General features: G+C 38.3%; 1 protein-coding gene across 2 annotated transcripts in view; it reads right to left on the bottom strand.

The window, feature by feature from the left end:
- The window catches only part of ZNF366 (zinc finger protein 366), a gene marked incomplete at its 5' end in the record, with an annotated part of 32,087 nt that extends 13,951 nt beyond the window's left edge, over nucleotides 1–18,136 (bottom strand). The window contains 2 exons of one of the 2 annotated variants that reach the window (XM_082497834.1): nucleotides 1,118–1,187; nucleotides 18,057–18,136. Coding sequence is in view for 1 of the 2 variants with exons in the window: in XM_082497833.1 (XP_082353959.1) it covers nucleotides 18,057–18,108 (52 nt within the window). The remainder of the gene's footprint in view (nucleotides 1–1,117; nucleotides 1,188–18,056) is intronic. The other variant, XM_082497833.1, reaches the window with a different exon arrangement.
- Nucleotides 18,137–19,758: the final 1,622 nt, after the last annotated feature.

Here is a 19,758-nt window from a genome sequence, read left to right on the forward strand (position 1 = left end):
AAGACACTCCTGTTTCTTTTTCAGGAAGCTCTGTGCTGGATAAACCTGCTTCTAAAGATAGATAAAAGCACATCTCTGTGACCTAGTTAGGCTGTGGACAAGAGAAGGCATCTTAAAAACCTGCTTGCAAACAGCTTACTTCCTTCTAGCAGGGTAGACTGTGGAACTGTCTTTGAGACACTGTGTGAAGCCAAAGGCTCAGTGACAAAACTTTAAGATGGAAAATTTAGACAAAGGAATCAATCAATGCCCAAAGAAGGAGTAGTAATTGAAGCAAAAATTGTAGGAACTCTAAAATGATGATTCAAAAACACCTGTGGTGGCGGGAAAGGGTAAAAAAAATTGCTTACAACTGGGACAAGTACCTAATAATTTTACTTTCAGTCCCTAGCTCACTGATTTGCAATAGTATACATATATATACGCACACTACATATACACAATTATTTGCGTATGTATGTGTATATATGTAGTGTATGTAAGTGAGTATATTCCATCAGAGAGGATTGTTAGGAAGTATTCGTTCTGCTATGTTTTCTTATCACTCTACCTCCCTGGGCAAAATAAGTAACAGTTAGATCTTGAAGATGCTTTGGGTGCAAAGGCTTGACTTATTAAACAGGGAGAAGGGGAATGGAATCCTCTGAATACTGAAGACTCCACTTCTTTCCAAAAGGGAAAAAAAGTTTGGGTTTCTTTCTTTTTTCCAGAATACATTTTAAGAAAAGTTAAACTTACACAATTTGAACATTAAATATGCCTGTAGACCAAAATTTTCCCTTCAAAATATGGGCCTGTCCCGGAATATCTTTCATCTTGTGTATCTAATTCCTTCCCAGCAATATGAGTATAAAATGCTTCAGAAAGCCCATAGCAATTGAAAACCCAGATATGTTATTTACTGCTTTTGTTAGAGTATTGAAATGCTGCCAAAAATACACAGCAGTGACAGTGAGTTGTGTCTATTTGCTCTCTTGTCTCTTGGCTGCCGGTGACTCCCTTCTTCCACAGCATTTTGAAATGCAAAATTTCAATCTTTCTGGAACATGGAGTTATGGCAGAGGCTGTAGAACTGCTTGAAATTACTAGAAAGACATCATTTCTTTGCACTACTGACCTTTGGCTGCTTTTACTGAGCATATGGCTTTATTCCACTGTCCATGGCTACACACATCACGGGACCAAACCTGTGAGGGAAAGTGTTTAAACAGTCAGTGACCAGCACAATCAGAAAGGTCCTATCTAATCTAACAGGAGAGCAGCTAAAAGGGGAGGGAAAGTACAGATTTACAATCTAAATATGGATCACCTTGCTGCTTTTTTTTTCCCCCTTCAATCTGCCAAACCCTATGATGTAGAAATTAATTGAGAAAAGATTAAATGTAGCATCTCTTCTCATGTCCTTTGATGTTGGCAGCAAACTTGTGCTAATTTGAATGGAGGCATGGTCTTCACCTTGACCAGAACTTGATTCCATAAGATGTGTGTCCTGAGGAAACGTAGAAGAGACTGCAGATTTGACCACCATGCAAGAAAGAGTTAAGGAGCGGTCCCTTCTTCTTTAAACAACTTCAATAGAGAACTTTAAAGCTTTCAATAGCACAGTTCCCCAATAATTTTGTTCTATCTGACTCTGGAGTAGCTTATCTCATTTTAATATTCAACATCAAACAAGGGAGGGGGGGAGGACTGAAGAATTTTTGTTTTAAATGTCTTCTAGGGACCTTTTGTGTTTCCTGTATAAACGCTTCAAAAAATCCTTCTTTTCTTCAGCACTTGGTATTTAAAATGTAATGTTATGTAGCACAGCAGTTTGTGATTCTAAACACTGAGGTTAGTTTAAATCTGGACAGACTTTAAAAATTCTACCTTTTATCAGTAGTTTTTCAGCTCCTCAGTTTTGAAAACTTGTCAGGAAAGCTCACTGAGACAGAAGTTTCTATGCTGTATTGGCACTTAAACATAAAAAAAAACCTGTAAACCTAGCACTCCGAAGCTTTTCAGAAAGTCAGTTACTTTAGAACAGACAAGCATCCTCACAGTTTCTTTCTTTATGTAAATACGTGTATTTGAAAACACACTATTTTGAAAAATAGAACAACAAATAAGCTCTTTCCCTCCCTTTTCAAAAAAGGAAAAGAAAGACTACAGTGAGTTCAGATAGTTGTTAACCTATTTCCAAAATAGAATATCTATGCAGCAGCTAATAATGTTGTTAACTTCCATGAAAGAGGAAGAGACTTTAATACAGAATATGAATCACCATTTACTTTCTCATTTCCACTCATCGTATTTCTACAGACAAAGGATTAAAAAAAGGACGTAAATCATGCTATTCACTCTACAAGCATATGCATTGTTACAGTCTCCAGTTAATATTCTGCAGTGAACGCAACAGCAAATTTTCTTTAGACCTCTGTAGAACCAAGATTCAGCTTCCTGTATGAAAGTGCCTCCTGGCTATAGACTAATAATAAGCCCACACATAAAAATACGAGGTTATGAAGTTTCTCAAGCTTAAACACTCACTACTACTGTTCTGAATTTGTCTTTGGGCAGCACAATGATAAAACCAGAAATGAGACCAAGATGAGTGAAAGTGATATTCACCCTTTGTCAAAGGGAAATAGGCTACTTTATTAGGAGTTTTGCACTTGTGTTTGCTATTTGAGAAGAAGATGAAACAGAAGAAAGGAAGTCTAAATGTGGCTGAATAGGCTGAACAGCTTCTTACAGCTGGAAGAGAAATTGCACGTTTAATTGAACATGCATCACTGTAGAAACCATGCTCTGTAGGAGTTTGCTTCTGCTTTGCTCTTGGGGCCTGAGATATTGGCATCTATAAGGGAAGAATAACAACTGTTTCTGTGTTGGATGTGGTGCGGATCAGTGACAAATGACACAGTATTACATTTCTTGAGCTAAAGTTGAGAGTTGGAGAGCTTCAGCCTTATTGAACAACCAGCTGGCTTTTTTTCAATCGCTGAGTTTTGTAAACTATTATAGAGAGGTTTATGGTTGTCTTAGGAGGTTTCATGGGGTCTCTTTCATTCAGTTCACACTTCCAAATAGGTTTTGGTTTTAAAGATATTCAGTCATAAAACTGTTGAACTAAGCGCCAAATTCTTTACTCAGTTTTCACTCATTTGTTTTTATGCACAACCTGCATCAGTCTCAGGATCTGACCAAAGAGGCTTTACTACGGTAATCTCATTTCAGCAGGTTGAGTTATTTGTCAGAATTTGAAAATGCCAGGAATACCTATACAAACATGAATGTATCCATTACTGGTAACCAAGTATTTTCAGTTAGTTCTGATCCCTCCTTACCATTCTCCCTGCTAGTTTCAATCAATGGCAGCATGAACCCTCCATAAGCCCCTTTTTTCTTTCTCTTCCACTTGTTTTCTGCTGCCTCCACTGTGTGAATGAAGTCATGCAGTAATGTTGTCATTCCCCATTTCCTTTTCTATTGGGAATTTCGTAATTTTGGAGAGTTGGAAAACAATCATGTGGATGTTGTTAACCTTTAATTTTCAAGTGTATCCTGCCTGTTTTGCTGGTTTTAGGCCACTCTTGAGTACAAAGTTGGACTAGATGGTAGTAATGTTCCATATCTGCAAAATCTGTGCACCTACTTTTCATTTGTACAGACAGATTTTTGTTTGTAGGTGCTGCCTCGGTGAATGATGCAGAAGTTCTAAATATGATCAAAAGAGTCAGAGTTAGTTCAATACGTGGTTCACTAGATATTGGTTGAAACTGACATTGTTATTCAATAATGGATTATTTATACAGGTTTTTTTTTAAAATTAAGGCATTTCATTTACTCTAGGCTTTAGTGACTACAGTCATTAGAGGAGGGCAGAAGGTAAAAGAACAAGTTCAAACCCATACCAGAACTTGTCTAAAATCAGTGTCACCCCTACTCTATTCTTTAGCGAAGTCTGGGCAAGGTGTGTTTTCCATCCATGTTCTCCAGGCATAAATATCCACATTTCAAGCACACAAATTTGAGAAATGGATTCCATTAACATATACCGAGTGTATCTTAATATACGCAAGCTGAGTATTTAAACTGAGTACATATTAATATACCGAAATCAGCTTTGAAGTCTACATTATTTGAAGTGCTACATTATTTGAAGTTAACCTAAAAGATAATTTATATTTGAAATGAAGAGAGCACTTTTTCTGCCACAGTGTGGATCCTGGAGAATACAGAATTTTGGACTACCTTGCAAAAATAAACAGGCATTTAGGGAAAGTATCCAAAATCAATGAGTGCAGATACTGATTAGGGCGACACAAATGTTGGGGAAGCCGTAAAAAAACAGGGTTGAGGTGGGAATAATAACGTTGTGGAGTTCAGTCAAATCTTTTCCAACACCACTTCTACAAACACTTCTTTCCGCTCTCTCACATGCATGTAGACTTGGCGTCAAATGAAGTCCATGATTTAACCATCAGCTTAATTGTCTTCTGAGATAAGGCTTCATGTCCAATGCCTTTTATGAGATGGATGTGCCTGATTAAATGGATAACACTATCAAGATTAAGATATTGCCATAAATATGTCTCTTCCCCTTTTGGATTACCATCATTAATAGAATTGGAATTGGAAACAAGTGAAAAATTGTTCATGAAAATGATCTGGAATGACTGAAAACGAGAAGTGGACCAGATCAGGTTTTTTCTTCCTACATTACCGTGATAGTACTGAGGAGCTTGGCGTCTTTTCACTTCTCCCTGGGAAATTACCTTCATCTGCTGGTATCAGGCTTCAGGATAAAAACTTCTTCTTTCCATCAACAAATGTGGGTTTTTCTCAGCAAATGCTTGGTAAAGGAAAACTGATAACTCTGGTAACTCTTCCCAGGGCATAATCAGAGCTCACTAAGACTTATGGAAAGACTTCCAATGAACTCTGAAACTAATCCTTCACAGTTTTCCTTGTTATTTGTTATGGGTTCTATTGTCCAAGGAGATATGAACCCATCTACGCCATGACCAAAATTGAATACTTTTGACAAACGTATTGCATACGTGTAGAAAAAAATAACTTATACCCTGAGACAATATGCTAACAGATGGTAACTTTGCAGACAAACTTAAAGGAAATCATACAATTACACACCTAAGAAACCTAATTGATTAAAAAATCTGACACATTTAAACAGTTTAACATGACACAGTAAACATGCAACAAGCAATGAATTTTCAAAGATATCTTATATATCAAATATTTTTTTTCCTTCACTGACAATTCTGGCATGTCTTCCTTGCTTCATGTTTGAAGTTTGATCATTTTAGGTATTCATTCTGCTCTAAGGGTTTTCCTCTGCAGTGTATCTGGACTAGTATTGTCTGGGAGATGACACCAATATAAAGAAATGGGTCTTCTCTCAGAAAACTGCTCTATAGAAATACCCTCCCTGCTTTGTCTTTGTTATTCCCAAATTTTAACATTTTAACTTACATCATTTTTGTTTTATTTTAGCTGGGAAATGCAAAAGTGTAAGAAACATACCCATTTCCCTGCACTGCCTCTAGAGTGGCTTTTGGATTTGTATTGGATATACGCGTAACTTAGTTTTGTACTCAATTTTCAGGGAGCAAGACACTATGTGCACTTTTATGGGAGTATAGCTACTCTGGTATTTCTTGTAATAGAGAAAATGTTTAAAATAGTTTCAAAATGAATGCACATTAACTTTTTTGTAATTTACAGATCATTTTTGTTTTGATAATTATTGAAAGTGTTAAACTAGATTCCTAGATTTCCTCCACTGAAAGTTTGGAGCAGTCCCACCACCCATCCTGCCAAAGCTGGGGCACTGTTCGTGGCATTAGATGTGCTTGTAGAGTGTTTTATGGCATACTTTGCTTCTTAATGGTGGCATTGATTAAATTAAAAAAGAAAAATGCCTGGTGCTGTAGATACTTTTCTTCTCTCCAGTATAAGTGCTGTGTTCTCAGTTTAACAGAATGGTTTGCTATCCCTCTCGTTGCTTTTATGTGTGCTCTGTCCTTAGTTTAGCAAAACGTTTGCTATCATTTTCATGACTTTTCTGTTGCCTAACAAGACAGTTGGGTGGAGGTCACAGAGTAGTATGGCTTGGTTAAGCACTGAACATCTGCCATAGGGCCTTATTAGTAATGCCCCTAGCAGTACTTCAGCCTCATGGACCATCTCTAGTCATCTCAATGTACATACGAAGTGCCCTTTAAGTACAGTTTAGGCTTGCTGCTGGTTTGGCTTTTTATTTCTCTTTTTCTTATCCTCCTTTCTCCTTTTTTTTTCTCTTTTCTTCCTCTTTGTGAGTTTTCTTAGTTCTTCTCTTATGTTTCCTTCCCTCTTCACTTCTCTGTTCCATCTGTGGTTCACTCCCTCTCTGCTTCTCTGTTCTATCTGCTAAAATGGTCAGCAACAATAACCTGGACAACGAAGTGGATATTAAGTCCACAGGCTCTGAAGTGTTATCTGTTTACACAAAGTTCCCCCAGACCACAACTACACATGGTGGGAGCCTGCAAGGCAGAGCAAATTATCTGGTCTAAAAGTGTTTAAGGAGGAAAAGATTATATGTCCTCAGCCAAGCATCTCCACCTGCCTGATCCTATGGTACCAACAGGGAATTCAAGGCTATTTTGGAGTGGGGAGGAAGGGGAGAGGGAACAGCCATTGGCTGGAAGTTCTCTGCCTCTGGGTCCACAGCACAGCCCTGCCCCATCTGTGCCCACAGCAGGGTGGGCTCTGGCCCAGCCTCTTGCCTTTCTCTTTCCCTCCACAGAAACATGCTAAGTACAGCCTGAAACAGAGCTGCTGGTGGGGCACAGGATGGTGGAAAAACAGCTGTTTCAGCTCAGGCTTGTAATGTAGTTAACCCAAGTGTCCTGATTTGAGGTAAAACAGAACCAATTTTGTTCAGTAACTTCGCTTCTTAGCTAGGCCTTTTCTAACTACTGAAATTAACAGCATATTGTGCAGACAATGTTCACTTTCTCAGAGTGATAAGACTAAACCACAACACCAAGATACTGGTCTTGTGAAGAACATAAGAAACAGGAAAGAGTATCATGACAACTTTCCAACATGGCCTTCAGGCCTCCAGCTGTCTGTGGCTCAGAGATTTCCTGATCCAAAGATGCTGCTTGCTGATTTTTTTCTTATTGCATGAATGATGGATGTGGATAAGTTATTTAATATGAAAATCCAAAGACAACTGTTTCTTGTGGGCTGAGGGACATGTGGAGACAGGTAGCGTGTCCTGGGGAAGTGAGATATCTCTGAGTGCTTTGATGGAGGGTCTTGTACCTCCAGAGATTTAGACAGGAGCCAGGGCAGTGAGACCTGCACTGTGCAGGAGGAGAGATGCCCATCTACGCTCTTCTCAATCTACCTCTCCCTGAAACACATCCATTTCTTCTCCTGAAAGTCCCCTGAAACTCATGTGTACCGTAGGTTATTTCATTCATGCCCCACTTTCCATCTCCCCACCAAATCCCTGAAGAGCTGACCCTGTCCATCTTCAATTTCTTCCATCTTTAGAAAGCATTATTTTGCCACTGTAAAGCCAGATAACTTTTTGCTAATAGCCCTTTAATTGCATAGTCTTTATTGGTTAGGGCTTTTTAAATGTACAGTGCCTCCTTATTTTTCTTTTTTGTTTTTTTTTTGTTTTTTTTTACCAAGACAGGAAAGCCAAATACATTCATATTCTGAACAGAAGTTTGGGGGATAAGTGGAGGTGAACTATTGCCTCAAGTAGGCTAACGAGCGTGTGGCACTCAGCTGCTTTTGAAGGCGCTCCTGTCCTGTCAAGAAGAAATTGGCTTAGGTATCCCAGACTAGTTTTGATTGTTTTGAAAAGAAAACAAAAACGGAAGGCTGAGTGCTGAGAGCTGTTGTCCGGGAAATGAGCACAGGTTTCAGTTTAGGCCGAGGATGTACCTTAACAAATTGTGCTCACCCATACTGGACCCTCAGTCCCTTCTTCTGGAGCTTTGGCACTGCAGAGAAGGGATTACGAGGCAGAATGAACTGAGAGGAGCCTGACACCACAGCCAAGCCATAAATGCAATCACTCAGGAGGGTGAAGTGCCTTTAACTTTCAACAAACCTGGAGAAGCAATACCTGGAGGGGAGCCCAGACCTATCTCTACAGGGGATGGATCCTACAGGACCCTGACTATCCTGTCTGACTTATCTCTGCTCCCTGCCCCTTGGCACTTGCATTTTTGTCTTCTAAATGGCCCAGCTCCAGCCAAAGGAGAGCAGGATTGCCCTCACAATCTCTAGTTAGGGCACTCCCTTAAGAGGCTAGAGATGTGGGTCCAAATTCCTCGGGGGTGGGGGGGGAGAGGGAAATGAATCAGTCTCCCACCAAGGCGCTGTTACATTTTGCACTGAATCTGATGTTGTTGGTGTATATTCAGCTTCATATTCAGCTTCATGTAAATATTCTTATAGGACTGGGTCCTCAAGAGCATTTGGGCACAGGTATACCAAATTTCCAGACCCTGCCCAGAGCTCAGGGCCGACAAGACCAGATTGGTTATGATGGTGACATGGGGAGAACTTACAGTAACAGAACTTCAAATGTGCAAAGTTTAACTGGTGCCAGCAGACTGGGTGGAAGTGCCATTTCATCCTGCCCTCACTAGTTATAATAATTAACGACAGATTGGCCAGTTCAGTTAATTGCTCAATGAAACAATGGCAGTAATTCATCCTAAGTAACTGTCCCTGGCATCATCCATATTGTACTGAAATGAGTACGGAAAATCTGTGGTGTAGCTGAGAACAAGATTTGGGATTTGGCTGTTATGAGGTGATGCCAATAAGAAAAATTTCTTCCTTTTCTTAAGTGGATAAGGAGCTTTCATGTCAAATGCTGGAACCATGGATCTGCCCCTGCCTTTATAAAGTATGTGGAGTCATTTTAATCTCTGTTTATAGAAGTCCTATCACTCCATCCTTGTTTCCTGTCTACTTCCCTATCTGCCCCTGCAAATTAAAATAGTACATTTTTGGCACCATAGGAATCCTATGTATTAAATAGTTTTTCCTCTGGAAAATTATCAAATTACACTAATGCAGTTTTAGGATTTCTTTTACTCACCAAACAGATACTATAAGAGACAGGGTGAACAGAAGAACAAATAAATAATACAAATAGGAGGAAAGACATGGTAGCAAAATACTAACATTTAATAGAGTGTGGAGTCCTTGAAAGAACACTTTAGACATAATCTTTCCATCTACAAAGCACAATCATTAAAAACTATAGAGTGAAGTGGAGACAGAGTATTTTTGAGCTGTACGGTAGTATTATTTTAACACAAATAATAAAGCTATGCAGAACACCCAAAATTAGAATGATCAAAAAAGTATGCCCTTCCATAACTCTTATGCTGTCTTCCTTGGGCTGTTGTTTTGAAAGTAAACCTTTCACTGGCATTCATGACCTTTAAAAAGGAAATAGATTGAGCTTTCCTTCCTACTGTAACCCCAGTGTCGTTATCACCTCTATGGAGACCAGAGAGATGGTCTGATCGCCTGCCACCTCTTTGTTATCTTAAAGGGTAGATAAGGGCCACCATCAGCCTTGGTTCTTCAAGCCAGCCCACTAGCACCTTCCTACACCATCAGCAGTTAATTGCACTTTCTAGGCATTGCATGTGTAAAGCAACAGGTATCTCAAATAAGAAAGTACCACGTAAAATGTGCACATACGCTTGGAGAAGGGCGGAGGGAGAAGATTATTGTATGGGAGAGTTTTCATATAAAGACTCCAAAACAGATTATTTTTTTAACAAAAATATAGTTTTACTTAAAAATGGGGGAGTATTATTAGTCTTCAGCAGGACCATTGTTTTTTCTATTTATTTTGTATTCAATTCTTTGTTTCACACAATTCAAAACTCATAGTGAAACTGAAGGTTGCTAAAGTGGTAGGTATCGTGTGTTCCAGTAAGACATGCTATATCCTACAGGAACCGAAAGAAGATTTCATCCAGTAACTGACGGAATTAGGAAAAATGTATCTGCTACTGAACACTTCTCTTGGTGTCCAGTTCATTAAAAGTAATTACCAGATAATGTTTTCCTAATCATTTAGGAAAGATTAATAAATTTGATTTCAGCTGAAATTTGAGTAGGCTTCTTGCTGGAAAAGTTGCTTAGCTGAAAAGACTGATTAATCCCTATTAACCCCTATTACTCACTTGTGATTAAGCTGGCTAAGTAATGACTGAGACATTTCCCTCTGAACCAAAGTTTAATACGAAACACAGCAAAGGAATTGGAGATGTCAGTGCCATTCCTAGGACACCACTGTGTTTATTCTGTTGGTACTCAAATAGAAAAAAAAAAAAACTAAGAATGATGAACAATGAGACAGAGTTAAAAACGGCTCTTAAGACAAATTGCTGGGGCATTGAAGGAAACTACTTTTGATACATTTGCACTGTGATTAAGGAGCTCTGCTTTCCAGACTGCCAGAGCATAATATCTGTGTTAAAGCATTGAAACCATGCTGAATATATATTTATTGTTCTGAAAATGTATATCACCTTCACATACATCTCGCAATTACATTTAAATGAGGGTTCATTTTTTAAAATCAGTTTATTTTTGTTTGAAGATAAATTTGCTTACTTCTTCAGTTCCAGCATAAAATGGTATTTTTGACTGTTCATATGAAGTGCCTGCAAGGAAGTAATTTAAGATAACTTCCTCTCTGACTTTGCCCTTCACCTGTGATGCCAAATTTGAATCTTCTCCTTGACTGAAGAGCAAAAAGCAAATAGTTTCCTTCTCTGATCCCCAAAATGCATCCTGCCTATTGCTTTTAATTATTTTGTTAACTTCTAGAAAGTTTTAAAAATAAACATTAGTTTGTTGCCATAACTAAAGAACATCTGAAATTTAAAATAAATTTTATGTTGCTTCTGTGATTTTGATCAATTGGGAAACAAATCTCTGTGTAAATCAACTAACAGGGATAAATTCTTGAGGTTAATTATTTTAAACTTAAACAGATTTAAAATGCCAGTTTTACTGAATTCATCAAACTAGCATACGGAGTGGGAATGGCAGCTCAGACTTAGCCAAATGTCAGCAGCAGAAACTGGAACAGAGACTAGAGCTACAAACAAATAAGAAATTACGTTTTGCCAATAAAAAGAAAAAAAAATGAGAGTGAGAAGAAACTCAAAATAATTTTAAATCTGAAATTCTGAACATTTCCCAAGCCACTCTAGTACTGCTCCTTCCATTATTGATGCCAAAGTCTTGTTCTGGGTAGTAATCGGTTCAGGTTTTCACCACAAGAAAAAGAAGACTAACAAAATCATCAAACCGCTGTGACTCGATGACTAAGAGTAGCCAACTGTCAACATAAAAAGAAGTTTTGTAAAAAAACACCGTATATATTAAAATAACTCTTTCTCTCAATATCCCCATCCGTCCCAGTCCCAGTCTCCCCCCACCTCCCCCAACATTCTATTCAGGGCTTTTTCCCCGTAAAAACGCCGAAAGCCTGGAAGATTTTATAGAAATTATTGCGTTGGGGGTTTGGTTTGGGGGCATTAGCAGGTAAGGCTGTGGTATGGGCAGGGGGACATTACCCAGAGAATAAATAGTTGTGTGAATAGTTGTGTGAATTCTGTTCTGACTTACTGTCCTAACCACTTTCAATGCCTTCCACTGAGTGCCATGTTTATGCATTTTTTCTGTGTCTAGTAATGAATGAGCTAGTGAAAACCCTCACTACAGTCATTAGAGGGAATCCCAAGTCCTGATCATTTGGCTACAGTATCCAGTGTTCCAAAAAATTCATAGAATCATAGAATCATAGGGTTGGAAGGGACCTCTGGAGATCATCTAGTCCAACCCCCCCCCCAGTGACATCTGTTCATTTCTTTACCTGTGGCTTAAGCTTAGGGAGGCGTCCGTTTTTGTGGGACATGAAAAGAGAAACTAATGCATTTGGGATCATAAGGCTTTAATTAATATTTTGATTTTTCTGGCAGATGGAAGAGGAGATACAGAAGAGGAGTCAGTCAGCATCATTTCTCTGATGTATGTGACTATTTCCATAGCACCCTGATAAAATGCTATCTATAGACATATAAAATTATACTGGAAACCTTGATAACTTCGTATAGTGAGTGCAGCATTGTGCAGAAAAACTGTTTGATATAACATTTGTTATATAACACCATGATTCCTTGTTGTGGTGCTGCAGAAAAAATATTTTCCTGCACCTTTATGAATGGATAGGTTTAGTTTCTGATAAACCTTCAAGCACATTATTGTCAACTTGCTCTTCCTCTACAGTTTTCTGGAGTTCCTATCACAGGACAATAGTTTTTGGACAAATACAGGACACACTTCATACCTTCATAAACCTGCAGTAGGGAAGCAACCTAGTGTGGGCTGGTGCCTACCAGATTGTTCAAACAAATTTTTCTATTCCTTAGAAGCTGACAGATGCTCTAAAAACCTTTCCTTTTCACCTACTGATATGGTTTTCATTACACATGTATTCTAAATACTTTTAAGGAAAAGTAGACAGGTAGACAAATATTGTGCTACCTGGAAGTACTGTATGAAAGACATCCCCTTTACAAATAATGCTTTCAAATTACTTTTACCCGGAGCTGAACCCTCAAGCTGAAACACTGCTTTAGGAAGCACCTCAGAGAGATGACTAAACATGAATTAGTAACTATATTCCAACATGTTCTTCCTGGATATCTTTAGAGCAGGTATATTTAAGTTTGGTTTAAATCTAGTGCGTTGGGTGTTGGTAAGAGCACATACTCTTTCTGATTTACGGTGTCTTTAGTAGCAGATCCAGCATAGGGCCCTCCACAAAACAGAAGGTCTTTCATCACTGCAAAGAGTCTAGCAGTTACACTGCAACCCTAACCAGAGAAGATGAAAGTATACGTGGCTTTTGTACAGTCAGGAATAGCAACAAAGCAGTGAAGAGGAAGGCTGGAAGTCACCTTGTACCTCCCAGCCAACACACTTCTGTCTTATCAGAGGGCCTGGTGTCAGAATAAGCAGCTCCCTGAGAATGGGAAAGCCACATGCTCCCATCCCAGAGCCACCACACCTGCTCCTCCACCCTGGGAACACCACCTTGCAAAATTCTTTCCACTTGGAGAAATCAGGTGGTTTCTATTCTTCATCAGGCCTCCAGACAGAGGACCGCGTGGGTAATGACTGCTTGCTGTGCATTAGTATTCCTTGTAGTACAGCACAGTCTGAGAATAACAACCAAAAATGTATGCCCCTTCTCATAGCCTTGCTTTCAATTTCAAATCAATTGCACTTTTCTCTAATTATTTAGTGAAAAGTGATGTTATCAATGTATGAGACTCTGTTTACCTGGTAGCTTTTCGTAATTAAATGGAACTTCGGATTCAATGAACATTTGTATTTTTCAGTGTTCTCTGAATTCTAGCGCTGCTAATGAGCATAAGCAGCTGGAAAGTTGGATGTTTCCAGGTTTAGTTTTTATGAATATTGGCAAGGGAAAAATAGGTTTTCAGGAAACGCACTTTTTGTCCAAAGGCTTTTCTTTTAAATCACACTAATTCATGCACACCCACAAAGTAGAAGGAAAATGTGTCAGTGTTTTAGCTTTCACAGCAGAAGAGGGAGAGAAGATAAAGTTAGAATAATATTTTTTTTCATCCTTCATTCAAATAATTAGTAATGTATCTTTCCAACATACAAAGCAGGAAATAAGGAGTGAAGGTAAAAAAAAAAAAGCAAATAGTCATATAATTTCTTCCCGTAACCTTCAGAGCACAAAAACATTTTCTTTTAATATATGATTACTTAGCTTAATTGCTTCCAGTGACATTAGAAGTCTTTACAATACATTAAACATTGTTGGTTTAGAAGGAAAATGCTGTGTTTTGCTTATCAAGATCAGGGTAACACTAGTATAAACCCATTCATTTTACAAAAGCAATTAAGTTTGGAAGGAACTAAAACAAAGATTAAATAGTTTTTCATTTGATCATTAGTATTTTAGAAGCCAGGTGAGAAGGACTAGTCCCTGCCAGACAAGCATAAAGAAAAATCACACATCCAGCAAGCAGCTCAAAAGGTGTTTTACATAACCAATAAGTATTAATTTAGGCCTCTTCATTGGATGAAAATGTGAATATCATCCATAAAATTCCACTGCATTTTAATAGCAATGGAGAGTTGTGGCCTCAGTTTCAGAATATCAGCCTTTCAGCAGAAAGAGGATAACCCCAGGTCATCTTTTTTTTCCAGATTTTTTTCTTTCTCTTTAAAAGCTTCACATTATTTGTCTCATATAATTCTTTCTTCTCCAAGATGACATTCCTTCCTTTTCAGTGGTCTTCTGGGATGGTAAACTAGGGATGGTAGAATGGGGAAAACTACTGCATTTAAGAAGAAAACGCTCATTTGGTTTTAAAAAGTGGTCTATTTTAAAAGATTGGTTGGCGTATAAAATTAGTCCCTCAAACAAATTAATGTTACAACTATCTGTAGCAGTCTACAAAGAACTTGTAAGGTCTGTTTGAAGAAGCAGTTTGTTTCAGCTGTTTCAGCTGTTCCTGGGGAAGTGCTCAGAAGCTATAGATCATTTCTCATCAATGAATAAGAAACTACTTTTTCTTACACACCTTTGCCTGACTTGTGTCCTTGAACCATGGCCCCAGAAAAACCATATTACCTTATGCAGCCTTTACTGATTTTGCTTCTCAGGGTGTTTTCTGCTGACACGTCTGGCTAAGTGGAGTGGTCCATTCAGATAGATGTCTTTCGACATCATTGAGGCTTTGCCATATCAAAGAATGGAAACAATGTAAGTGCTATCTGGGGTAATCCATACTCTTCTGTCACTGTATACGAGGCTGATCTTGGGTTGCTGCCATGATTCATCTCCCCTGTGCTTCTCCCATTCTAAATCCTGCGTATCTATGCGGTGCTACCAGCAACAGCCCCTAAAAGACATGCCAATATGTTCATCTGTGAGATGCACATCGTGCCTCTCAGTCCACCGGTATTTGCTCGACATCCAGACAGTCCTAAGGGAAGGCTCTTATTGATGTCCTTGTTTGAAAGAATGCAAAAACAATTAAAAAATCCTTAAAATTCAAAGAGTCAAATTATCTGCTGGTCAAAAAATCTATATTAGAGATACTAGGAATATAACTCCGTGCTACTGTTCTGCATCCAAAACTCACATTCTCAACAGTTTTCACTATTAAAGAAGCTGGTCCTAAATATAAAAAGACAATTGACATTTGCAGAAAGTTTCCTATCAGTTTCCATGCTTTTTGAATTAGACCTGTTAACTTGGAATTTCCGTTGGCTACAACAAAAATGTTTCTGTAACATCTTTGCCACCATTGGTGTAGTTTTGCTTGTATTTTTCAGAATAAAAGCAAAATCTGTCTATATTTTGTTTCATTACAATTGAGAACAAATCAAATGGAAATAATAGCTTTACATAACCCTCTGGGAAAATACATACACTGACTGACCTTTTACTTATGTATGCTATATGCATAAATGCAGCTCTTAGCAATAGGAGCAATAAGACTTTAAGCAAAATAAACAGAGCCTCTCTCTTTTTGTTCTTGGCTTATTGCTTCAATATTTTCTTTTTTTTTTTTTTTTACAATGTTGAGGTGAATAACTGAAAAGTCATTTCACAAATATTTAATTTGTGACATAAGATGGTAGTAGATCTGTACTCAATCCAGCCTCAGACTATACCCTTTTCTGCTTGTAAATATCTCACCAATTGGGATAAGGATAACACGTCAGCCGAAAATCTCCTCTTCCTGACACCTCAAGAAAGATATTAGTTGTGTTACAAATTACCACTATACTAAATCATGTTACACTTATCCCAACAATAAATTACACAATGTGAAAACAAACTCCAAATGATTGCAAAGATGTATTATTTGAAGGAAAATTTAACCCGATAGCTGAAATCTAAGAATGAAGTTCAAACCTCAAAGTTTATTTTTAACTGTCAAATTATTAAGCATTCCTTTAAAAATTCTCTTTCTGTATAATCATTATTGGGGAATAGTTTTAAAAATAACATGTACTGCTTTTGGCTCCCTACTATGAATATAAACACACATATTATTTATGAGTTTCAGACAATCTCTCAGAGAAAAAAAATTATTGTATAAATGGTCGAAATCAATACTATACTAATGTTTAGTGTCTTCAGAATCAAAATCTGCACCTAAAGGCTGCAACTGGCTCTTACCTACATGGTAAACTGAACTTCTGAACTAACCCGATCAAAACCTACAGGTGATTGCAGTCCAGACTAACACTCTGCAATTTGAACAAAATGCCACTATGAATACAGAGTTTATGTATTTTGTTAATGTTTAGGAGACTCCCCTACTTCTCACTTGAAGTAAAAAGTGGTTTTCCGGATGTTTGACATGTACCTGTCAAAATAGCTGTCAAAATCATCTCTTTAATTTGAATCAGTATTTACTCATGTAAAACATAAACCCAGGTATCCCGAGCGAAAGATGTGGCAAGTCGTTTTCATGGCAACATCTGTCATTTACTTGCTATTAGCAGAGGATTCTTTGTGGGTTAAGTATAACCAAATAAACCTAATGATTGGTACCAAACTAGACTGAGCTACAACATTAAGCTACAGAGTTCAAGAAACAAGTTATTTCCACCTCCTTTGGCAGAACCCATCTGCTGCTCATAAGGCGAAGGGAATCTACGACTTACCGAGAAATCAGGCTGAATTTGGGGTACATCACTCCTTCCTATGGAATAACTTGCAGAGAGACAGCAGATAGAGGGGGAAGAAAATCCTTTCCACTAGTTGGCTGAGGGAGGGGTGGTGGGAGCAGAGGTCTGTCCGGGGGCGGGAGCACAGCCCAGGTGCCCCGGTGGGAGCAGGAGCGGCAGTGGGAGTGGGACTAGGAGCAGGAGTGGGAGCAGGAGCAGGGCAGCTCGAGCTGCCTGCTGGCCCCCCGCAATGCCTGCCCGCCATTTGGAGCTGCTCTGACCGGGCTCCGGGCATCCCGCAGAGGACCCTGCACTTCAGAGAGCTACGGCTTGGAGAAATACTGGATCAGAAGATGACCAAGCTCTCCTTCTGCAGAGAAATGAACACCTGTCCTAATTCTTCCCTCCACCTCTGCATTCTGCTTTTATAAAAACTTCAGGGGGAGGATTTTTCTCTTCCAATATTTGAAACATACTCTCGCATTCAATCGCTCATTTTACACACCACTACTGATACATTTATGCCCAACATGAAAAATATTATTGGTATCTACAAACAATGCATACAACAAATAAACATTTGAGTACATCCTATTACTGATGCTGGTGATCGTCCTCGGTGTTGTTACATACTACACAACAGGAACTTTTTCTTTTTTTTTTTTTCCCAAGTGAGAACCTGGGACTATCTTACCATGCCTTAAATGTCACTGCTCCTAGACTGATCATATACACAGATGAGTAGAGATAAACATGTGTAATCATAAACACAATACGGTTTGAAGGGGGAAAAAAACTAGTAATTCTTCTCCCACTATAGCACAGGTTGGTGGGTTGGAGCAGACTTAAGTAGTGAAAGATGATATATGAAATACATAATTTGCATATGACACAGCTTCTCTCTTTATTTCAGCAATGGCCCAATGAATCTTGCTAAAATATTCAGGATAAAGTTAGTGAAGCCTGTAACAAGATTCTGGTAGCAGAAGCATTATATGCAAAATTCACCACAGTTTATGTTATGAATATTATCAGCCTCACTGGAAAACACTTTCTTGTCTGCGTTGGTTAAACCGTATGCTATCACCACCAGTATCTAAAAACCAGACTATAGCCATCTATAGCGTAAATATACTGCTTCTCAATGCATATGGTTATTATCTTTTTATCAGTTAAGTGTGTATCTGATTAACTCCTTTTCGCAATACAAAAGCATATATATTGCACTTCTAAATAGTTAACTATAAAAGCGTTTTTACTTAACTTACCAGTTGTTGAAGCTGGAAGGAGTCTTGCCCTAAACTCTCTACCTGCTCTCATGTTGGTAATCTCTGTCTCTCTCTCCCTCTCTCCCTCCCCCCGTGCAGAGATTGCAGTAAACTTAGAAAACTAGCAGGGACAGTGTTTCAAATGACTTAAGAAAGAGAACAGGAACAATCATTTCGTTCTCTTTTTTTCAGATGAGTACAGTACCTTCAGAAAGAAGGAAGGAAGGGAGGGGAGAGGAAGTCAACAACCCTTTGCTTTCCTGCAAAAAAATAAGGAAACAGCAGATAGCAATCTCATTTTCTCTCAAACAAAATGTTTGGAAAAATAAATACATCCAAACCAGAAGGAATTCCTCAAGTATTATATCTGCATTATTAGCTTCATAAAAACTACTTTATAGCTTGCTATGTGCAACTACATTAAAACAAATGAATTTCCAAAGTAGTAAATAGGAATAAGACACCCATATCTTATGCAAAGCAATTAGCCATAAGCTTGCACAGATAATGCAGGCTTTTACTCTAGAGAAAGAACGATCATAGATGTATACATGTGTCTTGTTTCCATGGTGATATAGGTACAAAAATTCCTAAAACCCCTCTTTACTCTGATCACAAGCAAACGGCACATTTGATATTTATGGAATGCTGTGAAATAAAAAGGGTCACAAAAATGGTAAGAAACATAGCTTGATATTTGAGTAACAAGTAATTTATCTCAAAGAATCTTGTTATAGAAGGCATCATGATTTATCCAAACAAAAACAATGTGCTCTGTTCCAGGACAGAATTTATATTTTATTCAGTTTCTTTCTATCACCATTAAACATATTTTGACAACCAGATACTGGCCAGCTGGCTGGAGTTATACTTGGGATAAGTTTAGTCCATTGTGCTCCACCATGGTTTTGCTTGCTTATATGTTTTGCCCTAACTATCTATCATCTGAAGTCCACTTACAGGGATTAGATGCTCCCTTTTTCTTTTCCAACTTTTTTTCTTTCATTCTAATATTTTTGCCAGTGAATGCTCTCACACCGTCACGAGAGCTATGTTTTCAGTTACCCTTATAATTTGGTACAGAAAATGGGGCTGCTCATCAACGAGCAATCTAGGGTTGAGTTCTGTGACAGTTATAAAAGAAAAGGCATTTCAAAAGTCCCTCTCCTATAAACTGTGCATCCAGGCTTTGCTCTGGGAGCAATAGCTAGATAAATGCTGCTGAAATAAATTGAGTTGCTGCGGTAAATCAGCATGTTAATGGGAGGACAAGTTGGTACTCTAATCTATAAAGATTATTTTTTCTTTTATTGTACAATAATGAGAATTGATAAGCTGCAAACCACAAAAGGAAGTAGCTCTTTGGCACCTGTATTCCTTCATGCAGTTCCTGGTGCTATTTCCAGAAGATGTCTAGCAATGATTTGGCTGGAAAGGCTTTTATTTTAATATTCAGAAACTGAAAGCTTTGATAATGGACATCAGCAGCTGACAGAGCAATGCAGGTGCCACGAGTGATCTCTGGCCTTACATCACCACCAGTGTTTCCTGAAATGAGCAAAAATTTAACAGGAGGGTGAATTTTAAAAGAAAAAGAATGTAATGCACTTAGAGTATATACTGCAAACAAAGTCCTTGATACTCCCTTGGAAAAGGAGACCCTAATCAAACAGATCTCTAGTGCATACCAAGCACAGGGAAA

This window comes from Vanellus vanellus (assembly GCF_965231255.1).
Source record: "Vanellus vanellus genome assembly, chromosome: Z".
Taxonomy (NCBI): Eukaryota; Metazoa; Chordata; class Aves; order Charadriiformes; family Charadriidae; genus Vanellus; species Vanellus vanellus.